The sequence below is a fragment of the Haematobia irritans genome, chromosome 4 (assembly GCF_050003625.1).
Source record: "Haematobia irritans isolate KBUSLIRL chromosome 4, ASM5000362v1, whole genome shotgun sequence".
Lineage (NCBI taxonomy): Eukaryota > Metazoa > Arthropoda > Insecta > Diptera > Muscidae > Haematobia > Haematobia irritans.
In genome coordinates this window covers 157,159,801-157,172,810 of record NC_134400.1, presented here as the reverse complement: position 1 = coordinate 157,172,810, position 13,010 = coordinate 157,159,801, and the positions used below count along the sequence as shown (strand labels likewise).

The window sequence follows — 13,010 nt, the reverse complement described above, 5'->3', positions numbered from 1 at the left end:
ATCAGGTGGTGTGCATGTGAGTAATATTTTACCCACGTTCACGCACACTCACGACAGAAAAATCTTACTCACGCACGATATTGTTTAGTAGGACTTACGCTCACGCACACTCACGAAAAGAAAATTTGTATTCACGCACACTCACGCACGAAAGTGTTGTGACTCACGAAAAATACCGTGACTCACGAAAAATATCGTGTATCACAAAAAATATCGTGACTCACGAATAATTTTAGGAGTAATTTACCTTAGGAATATGATTAAAATCGAGAGCGTTATTTAACTTTTATTATGTCCCTGGGCGGGATTATTTTCGTGAGCGTATTTTTCCGAAATTCATTACTCACGCACACTCACGAAGAAATTATTTTCGTGACTCATGCTCACGCACGACAATTATTTTGTTAATCACGCACACTCACGCCGTTTCCATCAGCGTGACTCACGATTCACGCGTGAGTCACGACAATTTCATGTCACGTCGACCTAGCCCTTGGTGTCCGTCCGTCGACGTAATTGCTGTTCGCAGGATTCCGGTCGCCATCATTAACCGACTTTGATGAAAATGCCGCGTTTTTCTGGCACAAGAACGGACGCTATTGAATTTGGATACAATTTAGATATAGCTAGATTTCGATAAATGTAACCAATGTTACTCAAATTTCAAATTTTGAAGTATTAGTCGATCGTAGTAAGACTTACATGTAGCTCTTACATAAATATCTTTCTCAAGTTTCACAAATTTGGATTTATTATTAAATCACAATAATTGATTTATTACCCACAATAATCTTTTCTAATAATGGACTCAGTATTAGTGGCATACTAACTCTGTAGATGCAGAATAAACTGTAGTTCCTAATATCATATATTTCTGTTCATATTGTGATAAAACTCCCATAAATATGTACCCCTTAATGTTCTTAAATATGGAAATGCGGTTTATCTCCCAAACCTATACCACCAGAAACAATGTTGTTTAGGGATGGTTTTGCGGCATGATATAGTCCGCCCGCTATGTAGGTCCTTTACAAAGAAGTCTCATCTTTGACTCGGAATAAATACTAAAATCCTTAAGGGAAGGCCAACACGTTTAGATCCAAGTACTGTTTTTTTGAGTGTAGAAACACATAAAACACTTTAATCGTTGTATAACACTAGACATGCCTAGTACATCTAAGAATTAACACGAGCCTTCGTCTCTACTTTCATAAAATAAACCACAACCAGATGGGAAGATCATAATCCATCATTCTTAACCGATTTGCATGATCCACAAAATCCAACATGGTGGCAATCTGAGACTATGTACGAAGGAATCCAACATCCGAATCATGTCAATCTCACATTGAATTTACGTAAGTAGTCTTCAGTGGCAATGACCACAATACTGTTGATTATGAATGAATGAAATATGATCTGGTTGGTTGTCTTTTCTTTTTTTTTTGTCTTTTCCAGGTAAATCATTTGATATCACTTATGTTCGTTTGCTCTTCCGCTCACCAAGACCAGAATCATTTGCCATTTATAAGCGCACATGTGAGTCTTGCCCATGGATACCATATCAGTACTACAGTGCCACTTGTCGTGATACCTACGCTCTGCCTGATTCACGCTCCATACGCAAAGGTGAAGGCGAGGCCCATGCTTTCTGTACCAGTGAATACAGTGATATTTCTCCCTTGAGAGATGGTGAAATTGCGTTCTCTACATTGGAAGGTCGTCCCAGTAGTATACACTTTGAGCATAGTACGGAATTACAGGTAAGTTGAAAAATTACAGAAAACTAATTTTTATTAAAATTAAAAAAAAAAATAACTATTAAAATTCACAATCAAAATTAAATTAAATAAATTCTTTTTTTAATGTATGTGTCATTTGAATATATCAACGTGTAAATATTCTTAAATGCCCATATTCATAATAATTTACTGACTGGGGGAAAATATTTATTTTATTTTAATACAAAAACTCCTTTTTTCTCTCTTTCTCTTTCTCGCTCATTTCGCTCTCAGGAATGGGTAACTGCCACCGATATTCGCATCACTCTTGATCGTCTCAATACATTTGGTGACGAATTGTTCGGCGATCAACAAGTACTCAAATCATACTTCTATGCCATTTCGGATATTGCAGTGGGTGCTCGTTGCAAGTGTAATGGTCATGCCAGTAAATGTGTAGACAGCACCGGTATGAATGGAGAACGGCGACTGGTTTGTGAATGTCGTCACAATACTGATGGTCCAGACTGTGAGAGATGTTTGCCGCTGTACAATGACGTCAAATGGAAAATGGCTACATCAATGGATGTCAATGAATGCAAACGTAAGTGCCTCAGTGTTGTGGGCAAGGGATGGGATTGTAGAGTATGGTTGCCTTAAATGGTGGTAACAGCTTTTTATACTTGATTTTTATTTAATAACCGTTAGAGAAAAGATTCACATTCATTTGGACAATGAATGCGAATGCTGGTCACTAAGTGTTATGTTGGTTAGTATTATTCTGAATTTCTTGGGATAAAGGATGAAAGGTTTCGTATTATCGCTATTTTGGCATTGTACTCTTCTGAGATGGACGTTTGGTCAATGGGAATATTCATTGGAAACTAATCGCATTGATTACAAGCAGCCGGTTTTATGGTATTTAGTTAATAGTAAGTACATGGATATACTACACCACAACTGTTTCACGGGTATTAAAAGTTAACGCCACATATTTCGGGTTTGTTAATGTACATAGTGTGTCGGCATATTTCAGAAAATGAAAAAATAAGAAAAAGTAGTACTTATAGACAACTTCCATAGTAACCACTTTTACCTACTACAAAAAAATTTCTGAATATTATGTACTTCTTGCTATCCAGGAAAAACTGAGTTTAAAGTGGATCTAATAATGTTCGTCCAAAGACACACTAAAAAAAAAACAAGTATGTACAGCACTAAGTTCGGCCGGGCCGAATCTTAAATACCCACCGCCATGAACCAAATATTAAGGTTTCCTTTGAAATTTCAGGAGGGCTTGAGGACTTGAGGACACTTCCCGAAGATAAATTTAAAGATTTCACCCATGAGGACTATATCAGATTCTGGATTTATAAGAACCATTTTTGTTTAGGTTTTAGAGGAATCATTAACATTTCTTGTAAGTGTGCAAGAAAATTATAAAATAACGTCTTGATTTGAAATCTTAAATCTGTAGAAGTAAAATCTGGAAATTTTACATTGAGTTTGAAGCAATTTTCATGATCAGTGCGCCTTCTATACCCTCAAGAAGTGAAGTCGGTCTATATGGTGGCATTACCAAATGGACCGATAAAAACTTAATCCGATACACGCTTTTGTGAGCCTAAAATACCAGAATATTTCCAATTTCAGGCAAATCAGATAAAACCTACGGTTTCTAGAAACCCAAGGAGTTAAATCGGGAGATCGTTCTTATGGGGGCTATACTAAAATATGGACCGATACTCACCGTTTTCGGCACACCTCTTTATGACCCAAAAATACCTCTAGATTTCCAATTTCAGGCAAATAGGATAAAAACTTCGGATTCTAGAAGCCCAAGAAGTAAAATCGGGAAATCGGTCTATATGGGGGCTATACCAAAATATGGACCGATACTCACCATTTTCGGCACACCTCTTTATGGTCCTAAAATACCTCTAGATTTCCAATTTCAGATAAATTGGATAAAACTACGGTTTCCAAGACCCCAAATCGGGAGGTCGTTTTATATGGGGACCATACCAAAACATGGACCGATACTCACAATTTTTGGCACACGTATTTGTGGTCCTACAATACCTCTAGATTTCCAATTTCAGGTAAATTGAATAAAAACTGCGGTTTCTATAAGCCCAAGAAGTAAAATCGGGAGATCGGCCTATATGGGGGCTATACCAAAACATGGACCGACACTCACCATTTTTGGCACACCTCTTTAAGGTCATAAAATACCTCTAGATTTCAAATTTCAGGCAAATTGGATAAAAACTTCGATTTCTATAGCCCAAGACCCCAAATCGGGAGGTCGGTTTATATGGGGACTATATCAAAACCTGGACCGATATAGTCCATCTTCGAACTTGATCTGCCTGCAGAGAAAGGACGAGTTTATGCAAAATTTCAGCACGATTGCTTTATTATTGAAGACTGTAGCGTGATTACAACAGACAGACAGACGGACATCGTTATATCGTCTTAGAATTTCTCCCTGATCAAGAATATATATACTTTATGTAGTCGGAAATCGATATTTCGATGTGTTACAAACGGAATGACAAACTTATTATACCCCCGTCACCATTCTATGGTGGTGGGTATAAAAAAAAAAACAAGTATATACTGCCGTAAGTTCGGCCAGGCCGAATCTTATGTACCCTCCACCATGGATTGCGTAGACACTTCCACTAAAGACTGTTATCCGCAATCGAATTACTTTGGTTGCGATAACACCTGCCGATGGCAAGATACCTTAAAACATCTTAACACCGTCTTCTAAATTGTAAGCTAGTCCATACGGGGTATATATTAAACAAAACAAGGCCGATTAAATACGTTTGGCAAAATTTGACAAAAGTTTGACAAAATTTTCTATAGTAATAAAATTTTGAGAAAATTTTCTATAGAAATAAAATTTTGACAAAATTTTCTATAGTAGATTATTGATTCTTTTTGGTGATATGGACCAATTTTTGTGAGATTGGCGATGGGCTTTATATTACAATAGACCCATATGGAACAATTTTTGCATGATTATTAGCGGCCATATACTAGCGCAATGTACCAATTTTCAACTGAATCGGATGAATTTTGCTCATCCAAGAGGTTCCGTAGATCAAATCTAGGGATCGATATGGGGGCAATATATACTATGGACCGATATGGACCACTTTTTGCATGGTTCTTACAGACCATATACTAACTCCATGGATCGGATGAAATTTGCCCTACCAAGTGGCTCCGCAGTTCAAATCTGGGGATGGGTTTATATGGGGGCTATATATAATTATGGACCGATATGGACCAATTTTTGCATGGTTGTTAGAGACCATATGCTAACACCACGTACCAAGTTTAAACCGGATCGGATGAATTTTGCTACTCCAAGAGGCTCTGCAGGCAAATCTAGTGGTCGGTTTACATGGGGGCTATACGTAAAAGTGGTTCGATCTGGCCCATTTGCAATACCATCCGACCTACATCAATTACAACTACTTATGCCAAGTTTGAAGTCGATAGCCTGTTTCGTTCGGAAGTTAGCGTGATTTCAACAGACATGCTTAGATCGACTCAGAATTTCTCCACGACGCAGAATAATAGGCTGGTGGATAAGTCCCCGGTCTAACGAAGAAAAACACATTTTCACCTTGCAATTTTTTGATACCATTTTGGTAGTACTCCTTCGGTTTTGCCTCAAAATAGGCCTCAGTTTCGGCGATCACCTCTTCATTGCAGCCAAATTTTTTCCCTGCGAGCATCCTTTTGAGGTCTGAGAACAAGAAAAAGTCGCTGGGGGCCAGATCTGGAGAATACGATGGGTGGGGAAGCAATTCGAAGCCCAATTCATGATTTTTTGCCATCGTTCTCAATGACTTGTGGCACGGTGCGTTGTCTTGGTGGAACAACACTTTTTTCTTCTTCATATGGAGCCGTTTTGTCGCGATTTCGACCTTCAAACGCTCCTATAACGTCATACAATAGTCACTGTTGATGGTTTTTCCCTACTCAAGAAATCGATAAAAAATATTCCATGCGCATCCCAAAAACAGAGGCCATTACTTTGCCAGCGGACTTTCCACGCTTCGCATATCCAAATATTGATGAATGATATGACCAACCAGGGTTGGCCTGTCACAAACTGTGACTTTTGCGACATACATTTGCGACGGTATAATACGTATGTCGCAAAAGTCGTAAACCCACCGTACCCACTAATTTTGAATAGAAGAAATCCTGAACATTTTTTAATTTAGTTTGACAGCATTCGCTGTGAGTTTCTGCAGAAATTTGTGAAAGTTTTCCCACGGTCAAGCCTATTTTCTTAGGTGGTATCGAAATTCCCGTTGGTGAGTGTGCAAAATACCTTGGGGTTATATTGGACAGGAGACTGAACTTAAAGCTAAGAAAGGACGAGAAAATCCACGGTTACCCTGTTCTCGTGTAAAAGGAAATAGGGAATATGTGGGGACTAAAACCTTCTCTTCGCACATACCATCGTCTTGCATATCATCGAATTTGCTGCCTAGCTGACGCGACTAAAGTATTTTGAGTTTGCGACTTTTGTTACTTTTTCTACATTTACGACACTTATGTGACGTTTACGACGTTTACAACTGTGCGACAGTCGCAAACCTAAAAAGGTTTGATACAGACCATCTCTGTGACCAACACGTTCCTTTGATATTTTTAAGGCCTCTGTTATCTTGATCAACTTCATTTTACGGTCATTCAAAATAATTTTGTGGATGTTTTGATGTATTCGTCGGTAACCACCTCTTTCGGGCGTCCACTGCGTCAAATTTTGACACGAGTCATTTGAAGGTTGGTACTATATAAAAATAATATGCATTTAATACTAGCGACGCCATCTATGTGTCAGACCGGGGACTTATCAGCCAACCTGTTAATTCCGGATGCTCAGTAGATGGGGAGTGTTTTTGACTTGGTAGATAGATCTCAGTCGGTTACAATCTCAATAAATTTTAAAGGTAGCAAAGTAAAGAAACGATCGACGGTTGCGCATTAAAGAAGTATGGAAGAATATCGACCCTACGGGAAATGGATCAACTCCAGGACCGGTACAGGGTTAGTCCCTGGTGTGTATGGACCAGTCACAGTTCTGGTCGAAGCGTATGGAATGGACCGGTCACTTTAACATGGGTTTGTCATTGCCTGGGAAAATTTACACTTTAGGACACGTCTTGGACTCATCCCAAAGGACACGTCCTGGAACAACTTAGTAGGACTTCCCATGAAAACAGACTGGGACAAACTTTTAGGATCCTGTTTCCATCCGTATCCATCCGTTGTACAATAAATAATTCTGATAGTTGTATTGTAGTAAAAGTGTGGATTCAAAAATATTTTAATATCAAGTGAATATAAAAATCAATAAATTATATGAAAATTAAAAATGTTGATAAAGTGGAGCACTAGTACCAGTCCTGTAATGGGTCCATTAGTGGCAATTTGCACTAATTTCCCGTAGAGGATTTAGAGATATCTCGACGTTAACGATATCTCGATCGTCTCGCCCCTCCATACCACCCGTATCAATTTTTGTCAACCCGGTTAGCATTCTCTATGCTCGGATCTTCAATTTCGAAAGTGACGAAAATACTTTTGAATTTCATTATATATGAGTATATATTCAGAAAATATTTAAATAATAATAAATCGAAAACAGAACAATTTTTGTGAATAAAACAATTCGATTGACATGGAAACAATATGTCCACTAATTTATACGCAACAAATTATAAATACCCAGCAAAAAAAAAGTGTCGCTAAAAAATAGTGCACATGTTCTTTTTGGACCCGGAAGTAGTGCAAAATTGGCGCAGAATCGATGAATCTAACATGGGCTTGTCATAGGACGGATGTGTACCATTTCAACAGCCGTTGCACTGAATTTGCATCACTTCCTAATGTGTAATCCGAATTCATTGTTTTGGATGTGAATTAAAAAATTTTGCGATATTTTGCTAAATAAATAATTTTTATAATTTTTTTATGATTTTTAACACGTTCTAACGCTTTTCTGAAACGTTTGAATTAAAATATTTTGAAAAATTCGCAATATTTCTTGAATGGATTTAGAATTTTTTTGACAAAATTTCATAATTGGTACCTCTTTATTAATGCTTACTCTGTTTTTAATCTTTTTTAAACAAAAAAAATTAAATTTACGCATTAAAAATAAGAAAAAAGTGTGTTATAAATAATTGAATTAAATGAACTTCCTGTGTAGTTAAAATAAAAAACATTTTTCGGAGTACATCTTTTGGAAGTGCTTTTAGAGTTGTGCCTTTGGAAGAACTTCCAAATTTTTTTGCTGGGTAGCTACTATAATTCTGAATTATTATATTTGCCGGAGCCCGTCATACCCTTCAGCATTTAATTGTGAATAAATATTTTCCCATGCCATTGCTCGTTACTGTGGTACTGTTGCATGGCGTGGATGCAATACCAGAAATAATACGAAAGGTGAAGGTCTGAGTTGATCGAAATCCACGCCGCAGTCGTAGAAAACTTTCTCGAGAGCTGAACACATTGCGATAGCGGATGCAACATATATTGAAAATTTACTTGAACTAAAGCCATTCACGTTACAAAGGTGCAAGAAAGATCCAAGGAGTTGCTGCGCTTGCATGATAGTGGCCAGTTACCTAATTTTGTTTTCTCCAATCTGAAGCCATTCCAAATTGAGCTGATTGTGTACTTTACTTGCCAAAGAGGAAGTCACCGTCATGCAATTTTTTGCATGCCCGCCTTGAATACAAAGGGTCATGGGTTCAATCCCACTTTCGAACGAACCCCAAAAAAAAAAAATCAGCGCTGAGTTATGTCCTATCAATAATGTTGGTGTCATTTGTGAGTGTTTCAAGGCTTCTCTTTGCGTTTTCACTGCAATGTAAAACGCCGTTCGTATTCGGTTATAAAAGGAGGTTCCTTGTGATGTAGATACACATAAGATCGGACTTCATTCAGTGATAAGATGTTCAACACTGTGGTATCACAATGAACTGCTAAAAAGTAATCCTGAAATATCGAGCTGCCACTATACCTAACATAATCTTCTTGTGAAAGAGGTACACCTTCGAATGTGGGAGCCGTGGTGGTCGATGGTCGCTCTCCGCTAGTATTAATCGACTGTGGAGCCAAAATAAATTCCGACTATTGTAAAAATGGCCTAATGACAAATATTTCGGCCGCAGACCATGGACATTCCAGGTGTAAGTACCATCACTCTCAGCAAACGCAAACTAATGGCGATTTCGATTGGGAAAAAAGGGGGCAACATCCTCGAAATTGATTACAAAATATTAAGGACACTATCATAGATTTTGGACCCTGTATCCCTCAAAATATTATGAATTAACAATAACTTTGGAATGAAACTGTCATTTGGGCGAAAATACAATGAGGAAAAAAGTAGTGTACCACCAAGGCAACATATTTTTTGCGAATCGAAAACGCCATAAGAAACCAAGAAGTCTTAAAAAGAAGATACCTCGAGTGATTTCTGCCACACAATGCCCATTAAAATCGACGGATCACGATCCGTTGGACTTCTGCGTCTGAGAGAGTAAAGATGGCGCTAAAAGGTACCAACGTGTCGATCATCTCAAGACTGTCATCCGGCCACCACACATTGTCACTTTCGTGCAGTGTGTGATGGCTTTATACGTCGTTTAAAGGTCATAATTCGTGCCAAATATAGCCAATTCGAAAAAATCTAAACAAATTAAGTAAAAGTCAGACGGATATGGCTAGAACGACTCATAATTTAACCACGACCGAGAGCATATTTATATCCCTAATGGGTTCTGAGACCAATATTTCGATGCGTTATAAATAGAATGACAAAGTTGGAGGAAAGTATGGAAAAATACTCAAAATAATATAGTATTGAACGTGTTAACTTGATTATTTTCAGAGGTATTCTCGATCATAAATTTAATAGTTTTCTAACTAATTTTTTTTTTTTAGTTTAATTTCATAAGGTTATATCAAATATGTCTTAACAATTTTATGAAATAAAATTTTATTTTCTTATATTAGCACGCACACACTGAGTTTTTCTTCCAGTGTACGTTAAGGCACCTTTCGATTTCCCTCTTAATTAAAATTTAAAGTTTTGATGTGGCCTATTATTAAAGCTCATTGCCAACTCCTATTTCAGCTTGTAATTGTAATGGCTTCGCTGACAAATGCTTCTTTGATGCTCATCTCTTCAATATGACCGGCCATGGTGGTCATTGTTTGGATTGTCGAGAAAATCGTGATGGTGCGAATTGTGAACGTTGCAAGGAAAACTTCTATATGCGTGAGGATAACTATTGTGTCCATTGCGGTTGTGATCCAGTCGGTTCGCGCTCACTGCAATGCAACAGTCAAGGCAAATGTCAATGTAAACCTGGTGTGACGGGAGACAAATGTGATCGATGCGATGCAAATTTCTATCAATTCAGTGCTCATGGCTGTCAGCCATGTGGTTGTGATCCACGAGGTTCATACGGGAATAAGCCTTCTTGTGATCCAGAAACGGGAATTTGTCATTGCAAGGATAACGTGGAGGGCAAACGGTGTAATGAGTAAGTAGAAATTACCATTAACTCTTCGTATAAAAAAGGCCCCCATTAATATTTCCAAATGTTTCACTTTCAGATGTAAACCAGGCTTCTTCAATTTGGATTTATCGAATCGATTTGGTTGTACTCCTTGTTTCTGTTATGGCCATACCTCAGAATGTCAGACAGCTCCAGGATATTCGGTGGTCTCGACAACATCCAATTTCAACAAGCATAAGGAACGCTGGAGTGCGGTAGATTTGTATAACCAGGAAATCGATATCAAATACAACCAATATAGCCATAGCATTGGAACCACAGCCCATGGCAATGATTATGTTTACTTTTTAGCTCCCGACCGATTCTTGGGTGATCAAAGGGCCTCGTATAATCGGGATTTGAAATTCAAACTGCAATTGGTGGCTCAAATTGCTCCGAGTACCAGTGCCAGTGATTTAATATTGGAAGGTGCCGGCACTAAGATTTCCTTGCCCATTTTCGCTCAGGGTAATGGTATGCCCGACCAAACCAGCAAGGAGTATATGTTCCGCCTAAACGAACATCGTGATTACCAATGGCAACCAAGCCAATCGGCTCGTGGATTCCTTTCGATATTGTCTAACTTGACGGCAATTAAGATTCGTGCCACCTATTCGAAACAGGGAGAAGCCATTCTCGATGATGTAGAACTACAGACAGCCCATCGTGGTGCTGCGGGACATCCAGCCACCTGGATTGAACAATGTACTTGCCCTGAGGGCTATCTGGGACAATTCTGTGAATCATGTGCTCCCGGCTATCGTCATAGCCCAGCAAGAGGAGGTCCATTTATGCCTTGTATTCCTTGTGATTGTAATGGCCATGCGGATATCTGCGACTCTGAGACGGGACGCTGTATTTGTCAGCACAATACTACCGGTGACAATTGTGACCAATGCACAAAGGGTTATTATGGCAACGCTTTGGGTGGAACCAAATACGATTGTAAACGGTGTCCTTGTCCCAATGATGGCGCTTGTATGCAGATCAGTGGAGATACCGTCATTTGTACAGAATGTCCTGTAGGCTACTTCGGGGCTCGCTGCGAACAATGTTCAGATGGTTTCTATGGTGACCCAACCGGACTTAGTGGTACTGTCCAGACCTGTAAGTCTTGTGATTGTAATGGCAATGTTGATCCCAATGCTGTGGGTAATTGTAATCGTACCACTGGTGAATGTCTCAAATGTATCCACAATACTGCTGGAAAGTATTGTGATAAGTGTTTGCCCGGCCACTTTGGTGATCCCCTTGCTTTGCCTCATGGTCAATGTGATCGTTGTAGTTGCTATCCCCCTGGTACCGAACAAAATCAAGATGGCATTTCCCAGTGTGACCAGGTGACCGGTCAGTGTCAATGTAAACCCAATATCATAGGCCGTGATTGTGGTGAATGTCAACCAGGCTATTTCAACATACGCTCTGGCAATGGTTGTGAGAATTGTATGTGTGATCCTGTAGGCAGTTACAATTCCACCTGTGACCGCATTACAGGTCAATGTTTCTGTAAACCCGGTGTTGTGGGTCTTCATTGTGATCAGTGTGCTGTCTATCATTATGGTTTCTCCTCGGAAGGCTGCAAGCCATGTGAGTGTGATGAGAGCGGTTCGAAGGGCTTCCAGTGTGATCAGAATGGCCAATGTCCTTGCAATGACAATGTGGAAGGTAGACGTTGCGATCGTTGTAAGGAAAATAAATATGATCGCCATTTGGGATGTATCGATTGTCCCGACTGTTACAATCTCGTTCAGGATGCTGCCAATGAACATCGGGCGAAATTATCCAATCTGAGCTCAACTTTAGATGAGATTGCCCGTACGCCTGTGACCAATGATGGTGTGTTTGAGGATAAACTCAAAGAGGTACAGAAGAAAGTGGATATCCTTCTGGAAGATGCCAAATACGGTGTGGGAGAGGGTGGCCGCACCTATGTCGAAGTCATGGAAGATTTACGCAAACGATTGGAAAGCGTAAACGCACATCTCGATACTGCAGACACGTTACAAGATGCTGCCAACGTTGAGATTGAAAAGGCCAAACAGAATCACACAAATGTCCAGGATATAATAGAAGCAGCCAAGAGCGATTTGAAGAATGCCTTAAATCTACTAAACGATGAGGGAGCTCAGGCATTGGTCAAGGCCCAAAATAAATCGGTGGAATTTGGTGCTCAATCTAATCAAATTTCCGATATATCTCGTGAAGCAAGAGCTTTGGCCGATCGTTTGGAGTCAGAGGCCCAATTCGATTTGAAAAACGCCAAAGATGCCAATGATGCTGTAGAGAAGGCCTACGAATTGGCCAAGAGTGCAATCACATTGCAACAAAAAGTAAGCGAAGAATTGAGGACAGACATACGACTAGAATTGGATACAGTGAAGATGACTCTGGGAACCACAGCCCAAACAACCAAAGAGGCTTTACGTAAAGCGAATGAAGTTTATGATGCTGCTTTAACACTTCTTGCCGACGTGAATGGTCTTTCGGCTCCAAATGTCGATATCAAGAAACTCAAAGAGGAAGCCTTGGAAGCCAATAAACAAGCCGATGAGTTATTGCTAAAGGTCAATGAGGTCTCGAATAGTAATGGAGAACTCTTTGCAAATCTAGAAGATGAACTCATTCTATCGGAGGTTATGTTAGAAAGGTAAGTACCCCCAATAATATCAAAGATGGA

At 39.3% G+C, this 13,010-nt stretch overlaps 1 protein-coding gene across 1 annotated transcript in view; it reads left to right on the top strand.

Annotated features, from left to right (window-relative positions):
* The window catches only part of LanB2 (laminin subunit gamma-1), a 70,791-nt gene that overhangs the window by 42,862 nt on the left and 14,919 nt on the right, over window positions 1-13,010 (top strand). The window contains exons 4-8 of the mRNA XM_075308146.1: window positions 1,231-1,358; window positions 1,459-1,763; window positions 2,016-2,325; window positions 9,907-10,318; window positions 10,392-12,980. Of these exons, the coding sequence (XP_075164261.1) occupies window positions 1,231-1,358; window positions 1,459-1,763; window positions 2,016-2,325; window positions 9,907-10,318; window positions 10,392-12,980 (3,744 nt within the window). The remainder of the gene's footprint in view (window positions 1-1,230; window positions 1,359-1,458; window positions 1,764-2,015; window positions 2,326-9,906; window positions 10,319-10,391; window positions 12,981-13,010) is intronic.